Source organism: Mirounga angustirostris, unplaced genomic scaffold (assembly GCF_029215605.1).
Source record: "Mirounga angustirostris isolate CCGP_5_RB_7025 unplaced genomic scaffold, mMirAng1.0.hap1 SCAF_1, whole genome shotgun sequence".
Classification (NCBI taxonomy): Eukaryota; Metazoa; Chordata; class Mammalia; order Carnivora; family Phocidae; genus Mirounga; species Mirounga angustirostris.
Window position 1 is genome coordinate 16,043,736 of NW_026991709.1, and position 15,955 is coordinate 16,059,690.

A 15,955-nucleotide genomic window follows, 5' to 3' on the forward strand; every position below is an offset into this window, starting at 1 on the left:
CTGGGATGCTGTCATGAAGCAGTTTCTCATTATCTCCAGGGTTCTGATGGGGTATGGATCATCCTATTCTATCCCCTGCAGAATAGAGGGGCAGAATATAAAAACAGTTAGTCGTGGTATCCCACAGCCTGCGTTGCAATCTCATAGTACCTCTGGTTTCAGTGTAATTCTTTCTTTTTTTTTTAAGATTTATTTGAGAGAGAGGTTGAACAACGTGGGGGGGGAGGGGGGAAGGGGAGGGAGAGGCAGAGGAAGAGGGATCTCAGGGTGGTGGGAGCCTCCCCTACCTGCCCCCCTCAGGCTTCCCCCTCAGGGGGGAGTCCCCTTCACTCCTTTTCCCTCTCCCTCTGCCCCTCCCCCCACTCGTGTGTGCGCTCTCACTCTCTCTCTCTAAAATATATAAATAATCCTTTTTGTAAAACTCTATTTTTCAAAACCAAATAACGAGGAGTGGCATTGTTTTACATTTTTGTAAATCTCTTTTATATTTGGCTTAATAAAAAAACCTGGCTTCTCATGCCCTTTACATTCAAACTGTTTTAATCACACACATCGTGCATCTCTGGAAAACTCCCCAATTAAAGAATGAGAAAGCAAATGTCTCAGTCTTATAAAAATAGTTTTCTCCTGAGGACCCTAAGGTCTTGGTGAGCCGCAGAGGTGCCTGGACCACACTTTGAGAATCCCTGATATCTTACAATGTTTCCCAACAAGTGGTTCACATATCATTTGATTTGACATGGCAAAAAAAGTTTTATTTCAATAATTATGTATTTTAAGTGCTTATTAGAAGTTATAACTGATGATACACTTGATGCATCTGATAATTCCTTAAGGCACAGCAAAACTGTCCCAATTTTAAAAAATAAGCAATTTGCAAGTGTCCGAGTCAAAGAACAAAAGTCGAGCCAAAACGTTCTGCTTCACGTTTTCTGTATTTTAACAAGAGTGGATTACTTTCACGGAGTGAAATTATTCCTAAAAATATTACATTCAACCTTGTTGAAATCAGCCATACGTTGATTTGGGAAGACACAGAGATCGAGTTTTAAGATTCTGGGCGCATAAAAAAGATTTATATTTCCAGGAAGAAGCAGAAAACATGAATATAGGTAATGGTTAAGAGCTCGTATTTTGTAATCAGTCCGATCTGGGTAGCAATCCTAGGTTTAACGCTACTAGCGCTGTGATCTTGAACAAATTACCATTTGTAAACGTCGGTTTCCCCGTATCAAAAGGAGATAGTCATAGTGAACTCCTAAGATCAACCATTAGCTAAAACACCGCACGTAAAGTAAACAGCACAGAGCCCGGCACACACGAGCGCATTCGCTGTATCGTTATTCCTACAGATTTTATTTATCGCCCTCAAGGCGCCAGCGCTTCCCACAGGGCCCAAGACACAGCAGACGCCCAGCGACAGATTTCGGTGGAGGAGAGCAGGTGCTCCGCCTCGGAGAAAAAAGGCACACCTGCCCTGATGTTCTGGGTGGGTCTGGAAGATTTCGTGCAAGCTAATCTTAAGAGGAGCGGGTTCCAGGTCAGAAATGGCAAAAAAACAAACGTCCCGACCTTGGAGTTTCAGCAACGGGGTTAACAGCGCAGCGAGCGAAGACCGCCAGGTCGCTTGGACGTTTGCCAGCCGGAAGACCGAGGGCGCGCTCTGCGATCGGCCCAATCGATCGACGTGATCGAGGATCGTCAACTCAGTTCTGGCTGCAGGAACTGTTTTTTCTCGCGAGGCTTCAGACCAGGCGGCCAGGGAAGAGGCGGGCCCAGCTGGAGAGCAAAGAGGAGCGTGAGGTCGCCGCACGCTGCGTCCCCAGGAGGCTTTGCGTGCCCCTCGCTTCCTCCCGGATCTTCTGAGCGAGCGCGTGAACGGCTACCTGCGCAGGCCATGGCGCTTCACGTCCCCAAGGCCCCGGGCTTTGCCCAGATGCTCAAGGAGGGGGCGAAGGTAAGGCATGGAGGAAGAGGGAGTGAGGTAGGAGCGTTACCGTACGGCTGCGGCGGCCGGAGCGAAGGAGAGGGGCCTGCTAACGGGCCGGGTGTGCTCCCCGGGCACAGCGGTCGGAGGAAAAGAAGATTCCAGAAAGGGAGGTGTTCTGGGAGGCGCAGGGAGGCTCGGCCACCGAGGCCCGCGGGCGTTTCCGTTCTTCCCCGACTTTTGTCCAAGGGGCAGAGGCGGCGAGAGAGGGGCAAGGCCACGGAATTCGCGTACTATGCTTCCTAGCCGGGCAAGCGGAAAGCAGCTGGTGCATTTTCCTCCATCCCTAAAACGGGGCTGATTTGGCTCTCCACCCTTAAAGGGTGTTTTGAGGGTGAAGTCGAATAACGTGGGTGAAATTGATTTGGGAACCGCGAAGCCGATTGACACAGTTCAAGGTGTGGGTAATCCGAGGAGAGGGACAAGGGCCAGTCCTTGACAGCTTTCCTTCAGATGAGGGGTAGAGGGAGGGCTGCCCGGTTCGTTCGCAGTAGTTCGTTATGGTAGGGAAAACGTTACTCTCAATTCGAATGGGTTTTGGTCCCAACTTAGGTTAGCTAGTTGGATGTAAAACCAACCCTCAGGTCTTGCTTTGCTCTCTAAATTAAGCAAAAGATGGTAGCTTTGCGGTGTAACTCTGGCTTACCGGGTTAAGTATAAGGGACGCCCTGGACTAATTAAAACTTTTTGTTTTGTGGTCAGATCGTGAACGTCATTTCAAGAACATAAGTTCTTTAAAATATCTTGATATACTACTGATAAGTTTCTCTCTTGTGTTCAAAGTGTTCCTTTGTTTGTCTCCCAAATTTCCAATACTTAAATATAGATCATTGTGGTTCAGTTTACAGTAACAGTGTTCGGGAACTAGGTTTTTGTTGGCAGAATACACTTGGGATAACATGAGTATATCAAATAGTTTAATGTAAATCCTAGTAAAACATCTTTGCTGGTAATGACATTGACTATTCTAAAAAGTGAGACTGAAAATTTTTCGTAGTTTTTATTCTTTTGAGACAAGGATAATTTCAAATACTGATAAAAGAAAGAAAGAGTATTGTTTAAAAAAAAAGATTTGATAGAAAGTACTGTAGTAGAGAATGACAAAGTAAGAAAGTCTGCCTCCCCCCGAAAAAAATGAAGGGTCATCTTACAATTAAGTAAGATGTTCAAGGAAGAACTCTTACTCTGCCCCTCCCCCTGCTCATGCTCTCTCTCTCTCAAATGAATAAATAAAATTTAAAAAAAAAAAAAAAGAACTCTTAGCTCAGTACTGAGTGACAAAAGGAAACAGCAAAGCTTAAACAGGGCAGTGTTCCAGGCTGAGAAACTAGTAGGTACAAAGACCCTAAGGATGAAATGAGTTTGACCTGTTAAAGAAAACAGAAAGGTGCTGGGGTTGAACCTCATTAAGGGAAAGCAAGAATGGTGAGAGAGGAATTTAGAGAAGCTGTGGGTAAGGACTTGAGCGTATAGGACCTTGTAGCCCTGAGGAGGGTTTTACATTTTATCGTAAGAGTGATGGGAAACCATTGATACGATCCGAATTATGATCACATGGCTGTTCCTCAGAGAATGGGTGAGGGAAAACGCCAGCATGTAAGCAAGATCAGACTGAGTGCTATTTTAAAAGTTCAGCTCTCGACTCTGAAGATATTGCTTCTAAAGTAATGGTTATTAACATTATGCAGATCACAGTTCCTTTTATGAATATTATAAAAGCCACACCTTATGCTCTAGAACACAACCATCTCATAGAACTACCCGTGATGAGGGACATGTTCTGTATCAGTTCTGTCTAATACAGTATCCACTAGCCGCATGTGGCTACTGAACACTTGAACTGTGGCTAGTGCAGTTGAGATACTGCATTTTTTTTTTTTAAGATTTTATTTATTTTGTCACAGAGTGCGAGCGTGAGCATAAACGGGGAGCTGGAGGCAAAGGGAGAACCGGGACCCTGGGATCATGACCTGAGCTGAAGGCAGACACTTAACCGACTGAGCCACCCAGGCATCCCGAGAAACTGAATTTTTAATTTTAACTATTTAAATAACCACATGTGGTTAATGACTACTATGTTAGGCATAGCAACTCTAGAAAAATGTTCACATGAACAAACAGGAGGCTCATGAAACCCATCTGAGGCCGCAAGTAAATCCCAATTCTTAGAAGTCCGGTATAAAGTTTGAGAATTTTCATATTGTGAGCAATTCAGCAGTTTTTCAGTATGGATGCATTAGAATTGTGTTCCATTTCACAAAAGCATTCAGAAGTCCGTATACTAAACATTTGGGGGCAGGTATGTTAAGTGGAAATTCCCAACAAACAGAAAACTGCTGGCTTTATGATGCTCAGGTTCCTAACATAATAAAAATATTCATACCATATTTTCAAATTGAGTCAAAAAGTAATGATAAACTGAAAGGTATTTTTACCTGAAATACCTCATCTGCATTCACTGATCAATCACAGCATTCTTCCCTGCACTTTGACTACATTTGAAAAAAAAATTATAGGCTTTATGTTTTGATGTGTAAGCAGGTACCTGTGGTCCCTAAAAATGTCACTTTATTCAACCAGTGAGCAAATTTATGGATCATTTATGAATAGCAAGCACCATGCTTTCCATAAGCCTTGCTTGATTATTCTTTCAGCAGTCCTGTAGGTAGGTACTATTATTATACCCATTTTTAAGATGAAGAAAATCCTTGTGTTTCACTGTTCTGTCTAATCAGAACGGGGGTTTGTTTTTGTTTTTTTTATAGCATTTTTCCGGATTAGAAGAGGCTGTGTACAGGAACATACAAGCTTGCAAGGAGCTTGCCCAAACAACTCGTACAGCATATGGACCAAATGGTAATTTCCAAATTCATGTTTTTAAAAGATACAGTGATAGAATTTTATGTACTAGCTTCTTCAAACTTACTCTGGGAATATTATACATAAAATGAGAGTATTAACTACCATACAGAAGCAATTTCATAGTTCATTGCCACCAGTGTAGTGTTTTCCAGTTTTTAACCAGCAACTCAGGTCTCTTTAGAAAAATAGGAATCAAAATGTTACTTTTTATCATATTGAGAGGATAGAAAAATTATGGTGCTTCACTATTGAGATGATACCTAATGTAAGGGAGAAAGTTCTCTTTTGCCTCCTGCCATCAACTGAATTTAATTGGTACACATGTATGGAAAGCAATAAAACTATACTTTTAGGTAGATTATTTGGTCTTTATGTTACTGTAATTTACATTTATTGAACAAAAGTATGAGAAGATAGACATCCTCCCTAATAAACATTAGGAGGTTAGAAAGGACAGGAATAATATGGGGGTGCATTTAGGCTAATAGAGTTTTAAAGAGTAAATAATAGGTGTCTAATTTTTATAGTTATTTTAAAAAATAGATACAAGCTTATATTTCTTGACTAGGTTTTCTTGGGTATTTGGAGAAGGATTTGAGCGATAATGGATTTTTTTTTTCTAACTTTTTTTTTTTCTTTTTTTTTTTTCAGGAATGAACAAAATGGTTATCAACCACCTGGAGAAGTTGTTTGTGACAAATGATGCAGCCACTATTTTAAGAGAGCTAGAAGTAAGTTTTTTCTTTGAAATCAAGGAATGTTTGGTGATGTCAAAAATTAAGTATATATTGACATAGAAAAAACCTCTTAGGACAATAAGGGACTTTTTTCCCCCCGGCTTCAAAGTTTATTATTTTCAGTTTTCCTAATTATGGTGTCCTCTTTAGTTTTAACATCTTACCACTTAAATTTAAAAACCTCACAAGTTATTAGTTTATGGAGGATTGGATGTGATAAAAGCATATTTGCTAATAATCATATCAAAGTGAGTATTTGTCTCATTCTATAGAGTAGAACACTGAAGTGAATTATTCCATAATGCAGAAGTAGCTGATACATAAAACAGTGGTTTAAAAAAAAAAAACTGTTTCTTTGGCTTTGTGAAAATAAAACAGTTGGTGGCATTTTGCTTTGTTCACCTACAGTTTTGATGTTACAGAGTCTGTAGAATAGATAACTACCGGCAGGGTTGTGAGAAAGGTCTGGCACCTGAACATCAGAGAGCCATTCCTCATCTAGCTGCTTTGTAGCTGAAAGATATTTTCAACTTCAAGGAATTTTCCTGAACTTAGCTCTTAAAGCATCAGAGCTTAATCTTTTTGAATGAAACTCTAGGTATGTTAACATTTCTCTACTTGCTTAAATAACAGTCTGTTTTTAAAATAATATGGTGAATAGAACAAATTTAATTCCAGAAGATGTTTATGGGAAGACTAGTCATTGTAAGTGTTAATGTTGGACACTAAGATGGACTCAGGAGTTATTCAGGGATGGTGGGAATATTGCCTTGATAAAACCATAGTGACGGGGCAGCTGGGTGGCTCAGTCGGTTAAGCGTCCAAGTCTTGATTTCAGCTCAGGTCTTGATCTCAGGGTCCAGGGATTGAGCCCTGCATTGGCCTTTCAGTTTAGCAGGGAGTCTGCTTGCGGTTCTTTCCCTCTGCTCGCCCCCACTTGTGCATGCACACACGCTCCTGCTCTCTCTCTCTCAAATAAATCTTTAATTTATGCCTGTAATAATATTCTGAACCTTATGTGCGAAGATGTATGTACTAGATGACCATCAAAAGAAGATGCAGTTTTAAGTTGTTTTCATTTGTAGTGATGCATTTGTGCTGACAGTCTCAGAGGGATTTGGATTGTCTTCCTGGGACCACACTATAATATATAGCAGTATGACTGAATGGAGTTACCTAGCCCACGGGGAGATTGGAGTCTGTTAATTTAAGAAGGAATGGAAATGAAAAACTTAGTGTTGCTTTAAGGATCAAATGTTTTTGATATTTAAATTCAAATCCCTTCTACCAGGTACAGCATCCTGCCGCAAAAATGATTGTAATGGCCTCTCACATGCAAGAGCAAGAGGTTGGAGATGGCACGAACTTTGTTCTGGTATTTGCTGGAGCCCTTCTGGAACTAGCTGAAGAGCTGCTGAGAATTGGCCTGTCAGTTTCAGAGGCAAGTGTTCATTTTATAATGTACTCCTATTTAATTTGTGCCTATATATACACATACCGTAAGAATCATCATTGTAATAATAGTTAACGTTGAGCGGTTTACTTGTGCCACTTCCTGGAGCACATGTGCCTTACGTGCAGTATCTTCTCCTGTTCTTACAAGAACTCTGTGAGTATGGCCTATACTTTATTTTAGATGAGGAAAGGGAAACTTAGAAAAATCTGTAAGTGGCAGTTAGCATTCAAATTCGGGCCATCACAAAAGCCTGAACTCTTGGTTAGTAGGCTATGCCGTTGATGCTATTCTGAAAGTATACTTTGTCATTATATTTGGAAAACAAATACCCGTATTCCTTGGGTTACCAAAATAAGCTATTTTTTAAGTCATGTCAAAATTATGTCTTTTGAAGAAATGTTTTTGCTCTTTATTTTTAAGGTCATAGAAGGTTACGAAATAGCCTGCAGAAAAGCCCATGAGATTCTTCCTGATTTAGTATGTTGTTCTGCAAAAACTCTACGAGATGTTGATGAAGTGTCATCTCTGCTTCATACCTCCATAATGAGTAAACAATATGGTAATGAAGTGTTTCTGGCCAAGCTTATTGCTCAGGCATGTGGTGAGTATATCAGTAAATGAAAAGCTCCAAAATTAAAATGTCTTAATGAGACTAAGATATTTTCTCTGTTGTTGCAATGTATCTTTTGATATGTCTCATTTTCTTAACAGTGTCTATTTTTCCTGATTCTGGCCATTTCAATGTTGATAACATCAGAGTTTGTAAGATTCTGGTAAGTTTAGAAAATGCATCAGTGTTGTCTACATAGGTCAATTATATTTTGCAGAAAGGAAAAATGTGTTCATCCAAACTTAAATTTTACCCCAGGTTTTGAACATTTAGGACTTTGTGCCTTTTGAGGTATCATTTGTACCTTTTGATATTAGGTTAAATTTTAAAGGTTGATGTATTATCTCCTTGTAAAGTCCTCATCTCTCCATGACAACTTGAAGGTTGAGAATGGTGTATAAATAAAATATCACGTCTTATATTTTTCATATGTGCTGAATTAAAACAATAAACTTAGAAGCCAGTTTCGAATGAGATGAAGTTCTGTGGCTCTACAATAGAATCACATCTTAATGTTAGTATTGAAATAAGAGTATTCTTTTTTAATTTTGTGTTTCCTATAGTAAAATTTATAATTTCAGTTGAGTTTGCTTATATAAATATACCTGCTGTGTATTTATACAGATGCTGTGCATTTTCTGACTCCATGCACTACCTCCTCCTCCCCCATTAAACTGTAAGCTTGTAAGATCAGAAACTCTGCTTTGTTCCCTCTTCTGTCCCCAGTACTAACAGCTGTGCCTGCTCCATTGGCACCAAGTATTTGGGGAGTGAGAGAATGAATGGCTCAGAGCCATTGTTCTCGGTCTTCGCTTGCTCCCAGTGCACTGAAGGCCCCCTGCCTCCTTAACAGTGGCTCATTCTCAGAGTGATTTCTACCGCAAGCAGACTCATGTGCTTTGCGCCCACCACGCCACTCCTAATTACCAGGAGTCAATTCCTTGGTATATTACTTTATTTAGAAACAGGTCTTTTTGGTACATGCAAAATAAACAACTGAGCCTTGATGTTACTTTGAGGAGATCATGGATGACTTTCGTATTCAATTTTAGGGCTCTGGCATCTATTCCTCCTCAGTATTACATGGCATGGTTTTTAAGAAGGAAACCGAAGGTGATGTAACATCTGTCAAAAATGCGAAAATAGCAGTGTACTCTTGTCCTTTCGATGGCATGATAACTGAAACTAAGGTATGTAGACTTCAAAACCTTAAAATTAAAGGTAAACATTTGACACTGCCTTTTCAGGTTAATGTTTTATGATTCTTAAGTTTTTAGGTACAGATTGCTCTACTGCTTAATTATTGAAGATTGCAGGATTGTGTTTCTTAGAATCAGATTCCTGTTCTTTTTTGGATACCTAGTTCATATACTAAATTTGAAACATGAAATGGTAGCAGTATAGTTTATGTTCTAACAACTCTTGACTCCTGTAAGTACTTGCTTAGCAAGTAAAATGCTCACGGAATAGGAGTACTGTGTGCTCTTCATTAGTATATTTAGAAGTTGAGATCCTGTAGCATCCTGAAACAAACATGCTAATATAATTTGAAAATAATAGGTTTGTTTTTAAAAATACATTGTTAGGAAGTTTGAAGTTCTTGTTTAGAGGTCACTTCTGTCTTTGTCCCTAGAATTCTTAAAATCTGAGTTGATGGTTTAAACAGTTTCACAGTTTGTAGATGAGCCAGGGGGAGTCATTTTAGAAAAGTTTAGAAGAACTTCGAGAATCACAACGTGGTGATTTTGGTACACCAATTGACATTTGTCAGAAGAAATGCCAAGACCACCTGCCCAATATATCTAAAATAAGTGTTTCTCCAACTTTTCTACAAAGTGCCTGTCAAAGAGCAAAATGCATCAGTTTTAGGAGTGGGGGGCTCTAGCAGTAAGCTGAGTTTTTATGAGTTTTATACACATTTTGTATTGTTTCATAATGTGTGTGTAATTATTTTCCTATTTTTTTGCCAAATCTTTATTCAGTAAAATAATACTCTATGACGTTGAACACCAAACTAGTAAAATGGTTCTAAAGAGCATGCTTGCTTGTTTTGCTAGGGAACAGTATTGATAAAGACCGCTGAAGAATTGATGAATTTTAGTAAGGGAGAAGAAAATCTCATGGATGCACAAGTCAAAGCAATAGCTGATACCGGTGCAAATGTAATTGTAACCGGTGGCAAAGTGGCAGACATGGCTCTTCATTATGCAAACAAGTACAATATCATGTTGGTGAGGTGAGAGCTGCATTCTATTAACCTGTATTGTAAATAGCCTTTTGGTGGTGAAACACCGAACACCTTCAATACACCATGAATTCATGACTTAAAAAAGGGCAAGTAGAAGATACTGGATCAAATAATAGCAGGACTTAACTCGATCTAGAGGGGCAGGAAATGCCTGTGAGAACTAACTTATATTTATACTGAGAGCTGAAGGACCAATCAACAGATGTTATTTGAAGAGGGAGAGGAAAAACATTCCAGGCAAAAGCCACAGCTTGAGAGACCAGACTCAAGCCTGGTGCACACGGTCAGGGTATGGGATCCGGAATGTAACTTCTAATCCATAAACCCGTTTATGGGGCACAGGAGACAATTTACCTACCCATTCCCACCCCTCCCAGCACCTGACCAAATATGCAGTGTAAATCTCTTCTCTTCCTTGGGGCTCTCGTGATTGCCCGGAGTGAAGCAGAAGTTTTCTATATACCAGGCCTGCCTTAGTGTTTTAGAACTGTAATTCGTGACATTCTAGTGAGGCTCGAACTCCCCCAATTCTAGAATAATGCCGTCTACGTAGACCTATGTCTGGATTACATGTGCAGTCCATACCTATTGAGCTTAAATTCAGAATCAAGAATGTGACTTGGGGACCAGTGTACAGTTTTCCTGTTTTCATCTCTGCATTGTGTTATGGTATCTGATGGAATTAAAACTTCTCTTAAGCTCTCTGGGTTTTTTTAAAGGTTGAATTCAAAATGGGATCTCAGAAGGCTATGTAAAACAGTCGGTGCTACAGCTCTTCCTAGATTGGTATGTATTTTGGACAACATTAAAATGTAGTTGAACCTTTTTGAATTACTTTTATTATAACAGTCACTTTCTTTTAGACTCCTCCTGTTCTTGAAGAAATGGGACATTGTGACAGTGTTTACCTCTCAGAAGTTGGAGACACACAGGTGGTGGTTTTTAAGCATGGTATGTAGAAATGGTCAAGTATGTTTATGTAAGTATGGGGTGTTCATTTGCTTGTATTCATATATTTAAATTTCTTGACAGAAAAGGAAGATGGTGCCATTTCTACCATAGTGCTTCGAGGCTCTACAGACAATCTGATGGATGATATAGAAAGGGCAGTAGATGATGGTGTTAATACTTTCAAAGTTCTCACAAGGGTCAGTATTAACAGTACTCTTAATTTAGTAATTTTTAAGGTTTCAAACATAGTTGGCAGAGAACTTCAAAATGAATGGCTTATGTAAAAGCAAAGTACCTCTTACTTAAGGCCAAAGTGTCCGTTGCTGATGAGTATGATAGTTTTCTGAAATGATTATGCAAAAAAAATAAGCGGCAAAGCAAGGCTTTTGACTTTAACTGTTAGAAAAAGTTAGTTTATGGTTGTTTTTTTATTTTAAATGTACCTTTAGTTTCTTAAGCATTATTCTTAGTGCTTTGTCTATGGAAATGCAGGTATATTGTGTGCTGTTCCCATTCTTAACTTTGGTTCTCCCTTTTCATATACCAGACCCTATGTACTATAAGGTAATTTGCCCAAGTCACTCCATTATTATAAAATTTGTAATTAGAATTTGTGTAACAATGCCTGATTAAAAGCTCTAGTCTGGTGGAGTACTAGAATCTGAGAAGATTAGAAAACTATAAATTGCTTCTTAGTAAATTTTTTTTTTCCTACATATTCTAGGATAAACGCCTTGTTCCTGGAGGTGGAGCAACAGAAATTGAGTTAGCCAAGCAGATCACATCATATGGAGAGGTATAGCTTTCTCTGTATAAATTGACTCTTGTCGTGTTCCTTGAATAAAGTACAGTGCTAAACACATTTTTGTTTTAGACATGTCCTGGACTTGAACAGTATGCCATTAAGAAGTTTGCTGAGGCATTTGAAGCTATCCCCCGGGCACTGGCAGAAAATTCTGGAGTTAAGGCCAATGAAGTCATCTCCAAACTGTATGCAGTACATCAAGAAGGAAATAAGAATGTTGGATTAGATATTGAGGTATTTGAAAAAACAAACACTGTAAACTTACTTATTTTGTCAATATAAAACATAAAAATGGAAGTAGTAAGTTTAAAAGGGAAAGTCAGAAAATGTTCTGATTTGTAAGCAGATGATTTTCATAACAAAAGCTTTGACATAGTTTGTCTGACATTTCCTTTAAATAACCTTTGTTTTATAGTGTGCGTAGGAGAGTACTTTCATCTGGCAACTTTCTACATAAGGAGCCATGTGTTTTTATTACTGAGCTAAACATTTTCACATTCAGCAATTTAAAGTGAAAGAAGGAAAATTGTTTTTGTGCTAACAGGCTGAAGTTCCTGCTGTAAAGGACATGTTGGAAGCTGGTATTCTAGACACTTACTTGGGAAAATACTGGGCTATCAAACTGGCTACAAATGCTGCCGTCACTGTACTCAGAGTGGATCAGGTGAGTGACAAGAGAAATTTTGATCTTTAAAAGTACTAATTTTCATATGGTTCAGTAGTGTATTTTCATTGAACTGGTTATTCTAGCCAAAGGCATATTCCTTTATTTTTCATCTTAGAGATGCTACAGTGCCCCCAGAAAAGTTCGGGGTTTTTTCTGTTACAGTTTTAAATTGTATTTAGTATATTTCAGCTAAAATAAATGAGTATCTTTTCAGTGAAAGAAACCTTTGCCATTTTTAAACTGGAATGGATAAAACAAGTTCATAGTTTTCAGACATTTTTTAGCCTAGGAACCCCTTTCTACAAATAACAATGGAAACTCCGGGAGTTCACTGTGTCATGTGGAAGGCCCATGAAGCCCTGAAGCACGTGCACGCCACCAACTTTAAGGAAAATGGAGCCTCTAGTTGTCCATGGAGTTGCTAGAACCTAGGTGCATAGAATTCTTTCTGCTAAACTGTTTTGAGGAACTAAAAAGTGTCAAAAATCATAGTATTTCTGCCAATTTTTTTTGCAGGGGGTGGTGGGAAGGATACTGTGGCAAAGAGGAAAATGGTCAAGACTCTTCTAGGTTCAGATATGAGCCTGAATTCAAAGGGGATTTTTCAAAAGGTGTTTTCTGAAATCCATTTTCCTTCAGAATTCTAGAAATGATTGTTAAGTATTGCTTAATAGAAAGTTGTAATTGTGAGGGGCATGGTTATAAATCCATTAGGTGAAAATCATGCCAAATTAATCTTGGGAGAAACAAGTTATAAGTAGAAATTAATGGAGAGGAGTTTAGACTTACTCTAAGCATAACAAGGACCAGTTAGTTGTTGATAATTAAAACATTCTACACCTCAGTAGAAATAAGAACTTTTTTCCTACTTTTGGTCCTTGAGATGACAAAAAATGGAACTGGATATCCAGTTTCAACTCACTGGAGATAAACAAATTGGATGTTCATGTCCTGGATTTATTAATAGGGTGTGTTTATATCAGTGTATCAGGTGGTTTCCAGTAGAATATGGTTTTGGAGTTCTCAAATAGTGCAGGCCGAAGAAAATGGTTTTTCTAAAATTTATACTAAAAATAGAAGGGGACAGGAGAAGCTAAGTACATTGAAGCATGAGGTAAACTGGAATTCTAATAGTGGGAGTTCCTTAACTGAGGAACTTTTTAAATGTCAGTTATCCAAGTGAGACAGTAATTATTACTAATAACCCAAGTGCCTTGATCACAGAGGCACTTCTCAATTTTGGTTTTAAACTGGGATGCCTGTGTTTTGTTTTATTGTAGAGCAGGATGTTGATTGTTGTGTCTCTGGACTTTTTTCAAATATCTGAAGAACCCATCTGACTATCAGTAACCACTTTGTTACTATAATGAACTTGTACTCTTTAAGGGACTTGCGAATCAAGTTTTAAATATTGAAGAACTTAGGGCTGGATTCATCTTTGTTCAGGTGTTTGTTTCACTAGTTCTGAAATTATAGTCCCCAAACCAACAGCATCAAGATCACCTAAGAATTTGCTAAAAATATAAATAAATTCTCGGGGCCCCTAACAGGCCCACTGAATCAGAAACTCTGGGAGGAGGCCCAGCAGTCTATTTTAAATAAGCTCTCTGGTGATTGACGCCTACTAGGCTGAGAACTGTTCTGAGATGTTTGGTTTTATCAAGCTACACTCAGGTTCTAAAACTGTACCTAATACCTTTAATTCAGCCTGAATTTAACCTCAATTAGTGAAATGTTATATGAAGAATTTCAAGTTTAGATTTCCTGTAGAAGCTTCTGAAAAAAGGGGTGTTGAATCTACTGGAAGTGGTAGTGAAGATGTTTTACGGTTTGTGTTGCTTGAGACACAAGCAAGACCCCTTGATGTTCTACAGAAAGATCTCTTAGTCCTATAAATTTGGGAAGCAATGGGTACTATTTTCAGGTTAGAGATTCAGAATGTACATTAGAGTTTGAGAGTTCTACTTTGAGGAAAGCCAGCTAATTTAGATTCTCCCAAATTTGAGTCCAAAGCTGCCACTACCCCTCTTTTTTCTCCCAAATAAATCCTTTAAAAATGCTAGATGGTTATACTTGGAACATACTTGGTGGTTAGTGCATTTTAGAAAAATTAGGGGCTTCTTGGTGTGTTCTTTTAAGTTACCAGGAAACTACATATATGGTAATTGTTTATGAATACGCACTTCCTGCCACTTGAATGGTTTTCATTTACAGGTACTAGAAAATTTCAGTGTTGAACTTTTATATATATTTTTATTTATGTACCAACCACTTTAGATTATAATGGCAAAACTGGCAGGTGGACCTAAACCTCCTAAACCACAAGGAAATTGGGATAAAGATGATTGGCAAGACGAACTTCATATATAAATAGCAAATCAGGTGCCAAACTGATTTATATTAGTAATGCATGCAGGTATTTTTCACATTTGGCTAGGGTTATTGAGTTACTGAAGTGCATGTCTTAGAATGCCCTTCACTAACGTGTTTGGATTTTGTTGCTGTTAATGTCCACAAGAGCCGTCAAAGCATTGCTGGAAGCTAACAACTTTGTGATAGTGTCTCATATGCAGTATATAACAGTTTGCTTATATGAGAGGATTGCTTCGTCTTGAATCAGTCTAGCAGAAAAATATTCTTTCTCTTCATTTTAAAGGTAAGTTTATAAGTATGTACTTGTGGTTTGTTTTTTCAGATCATCATGGCAAAACCAGCCGGTGGGCCCAAACCTCCAAGTGGGAAGAAAGACTGGGATGATGACCAGAATGATTGACTGGCTTAGTTTTTACTATAGGTGAAGACTACATTTGTAGTAGTAGTCTAGGAATTGCTTGATGTTTTCATATTTTCCTTAAATTAAGAAGTGTTTTGTGTTTATATCCTCAGCTGGATGATACAATAAACATGTTGTTGGTATCAAAGCCTCATTGATGAGCAGTGTTCTTGGACGTGAATGACCTGTTTGTCTCAACCTTGGTAATGAAATTAGCTGTGGGACCTCAGGCAAGCCACTTAATTAGAGGCCAATTCCAATATATAGCTGGCTTGCTGCCCGTTTGGAACACAGCCATGCTCGTGTATTTACATACGGTCTATGGCTGCTTTCTGTAAGGAAATGGCAGGGTAAAGGAGTAGTGATAGAGACTAAGTGGCCTACAAAGCCTAAAATATTTACTATCTGTCCCTTTACAGGAGGTCTGTCTCCCAGATTGGATTTCAGTTTTTTCACAGCTCTGCTCTGGGAATTCTAAGACTTGAGAGGGCTTGTTGTAGTACCAATGAATGATCTGTTGAATAGCTAGCTTAAAATACAGTCCAGTAGTAGAATGTAAAGATACTTGTAATACAACTGAAAATCTATCTGGTAATAGAGATAAATTAAGCAAGTCAGTTTTTATAAAGTAGATCTTAATTTTTTAAGATCAGTAAGGAGTTTTGAAAAAACATGAAAGGTTAACTGATTTTATGGGACACAGGCTACTGTTGTGTTGGTTATGTGAGGTCTATGAGTAACACTGAAATTTTATATTAAAAAAACTAAAATTTATATTTTGGTATTTGGAAAGAATTTTGGGAGCAGTACGACTGGGACTTAGATAAAGTCAAGTGTTAAAGAGTAATGGAAGTTTATA

At 38.5% G+C, this 15,955-nt stretch overlaps 2 protein-coding genes across 6 annotated transcripts in view; one reads left to right on the forward strand and one right to left on the reverse strand.

The window, feature by feature from the left end:
* MAP3K7CL (MAP3K7 C-terminal like) overlaps positions 1-1,723 on the reverse strand; it is a 93,591-nt gene extending 91,868 nt beyond the window's left edge. Inside the window, exon 1 of one of the 2 annotated variants that reach the window (XM_054504120.2) lies at positions 1,573-1,723. The gene's annotated coding sequence lies outside the window, so the exon portion shown is untranslated. The remainder of the gene's footprint in view (positions 1-1,572) is intronic. The other variant, XM_064579778.1, reaches the window with a different exon arrangement.
* A 34-nt stretch (positions 1,724-1,757) lies between these two features.
* CCT8 (chaperonin containing TCP1 subunit 8) lies at positions 1,758-15,244 on the forward strand. 4 transcript variants are annotated; one of them, XM_045902592.3, is made up of 16 exons: positions 1,759-1,957; positions 4,753-4,843; positions 5,501-5,580; positions 6,878-7,027; positions 7,463-7,643; positions 7,754-7,815; positions 8,705-8,842; positions 9,710-9,888; positions 10,620-10,686; positions 10,764-10,851; positions 10,933-11,048; positions 11,576-11,647; positions 11,726-11,890; positions 12,201-12,320; positions 14,601-14,705; positions 15,019-15,244. In XM_045902592.3, the coding sequence occupies exons 1-15, from the start codon at positions 1,898-1,900 to the stop codon at positions 14,691-14,693; spliced, it is 1,662 nt and encodes a 553-aa protein (XP_045758548.1). In that variant the 5' UTR covers positions 1,759-1,897; the 3' UTR covers positions 14,694-14,705; positions 15,019-15,244. The 4 variants fall into 4 exon arrangements, with proteins under 4 accessions (XP_064435800.1, XP_064435791.1, XP_045758548.1 ...); XM_064579730.1 differs by lacking the exons at positions 14,601-14,705; positions 15,019-15,244 and adding an exon at positions 12,608-14,110 and having other exon boundaries at positions 1,758-1,957; XM_045902593.3 differs by lacking the exon at positions 14,601-14,705 and having other exon boundaries at positions 1,762-1,957.
* Positions 15,245-15,955: the final 711 nt, after the last annotated feature.

Bases quoted from the DNA above. Each gene is read 5' to 3' on its own strand.
- CCT8 (XM_064579730.1), top strand. From the start codon at position 1,898: ATGGCGCTTCACGTCCCCAAGGCCCCGGGCTTTGCCCAGATGCTCAAG. The intron at 7,644-7,753 runs GTGAGTATATCA...TTTTCTTAACAG, and splicing joins GCTTATTGCTCAGGCATGTG to TGTCTATTTTTCCTGATTCT. The intron at 8,843-9,709 runs GTATGTAGACTT...TTGTTTTGCTAG, and splicing joins GCATGATAACTGAAACTAAG to GGAACAGTATTGATAAAGAC.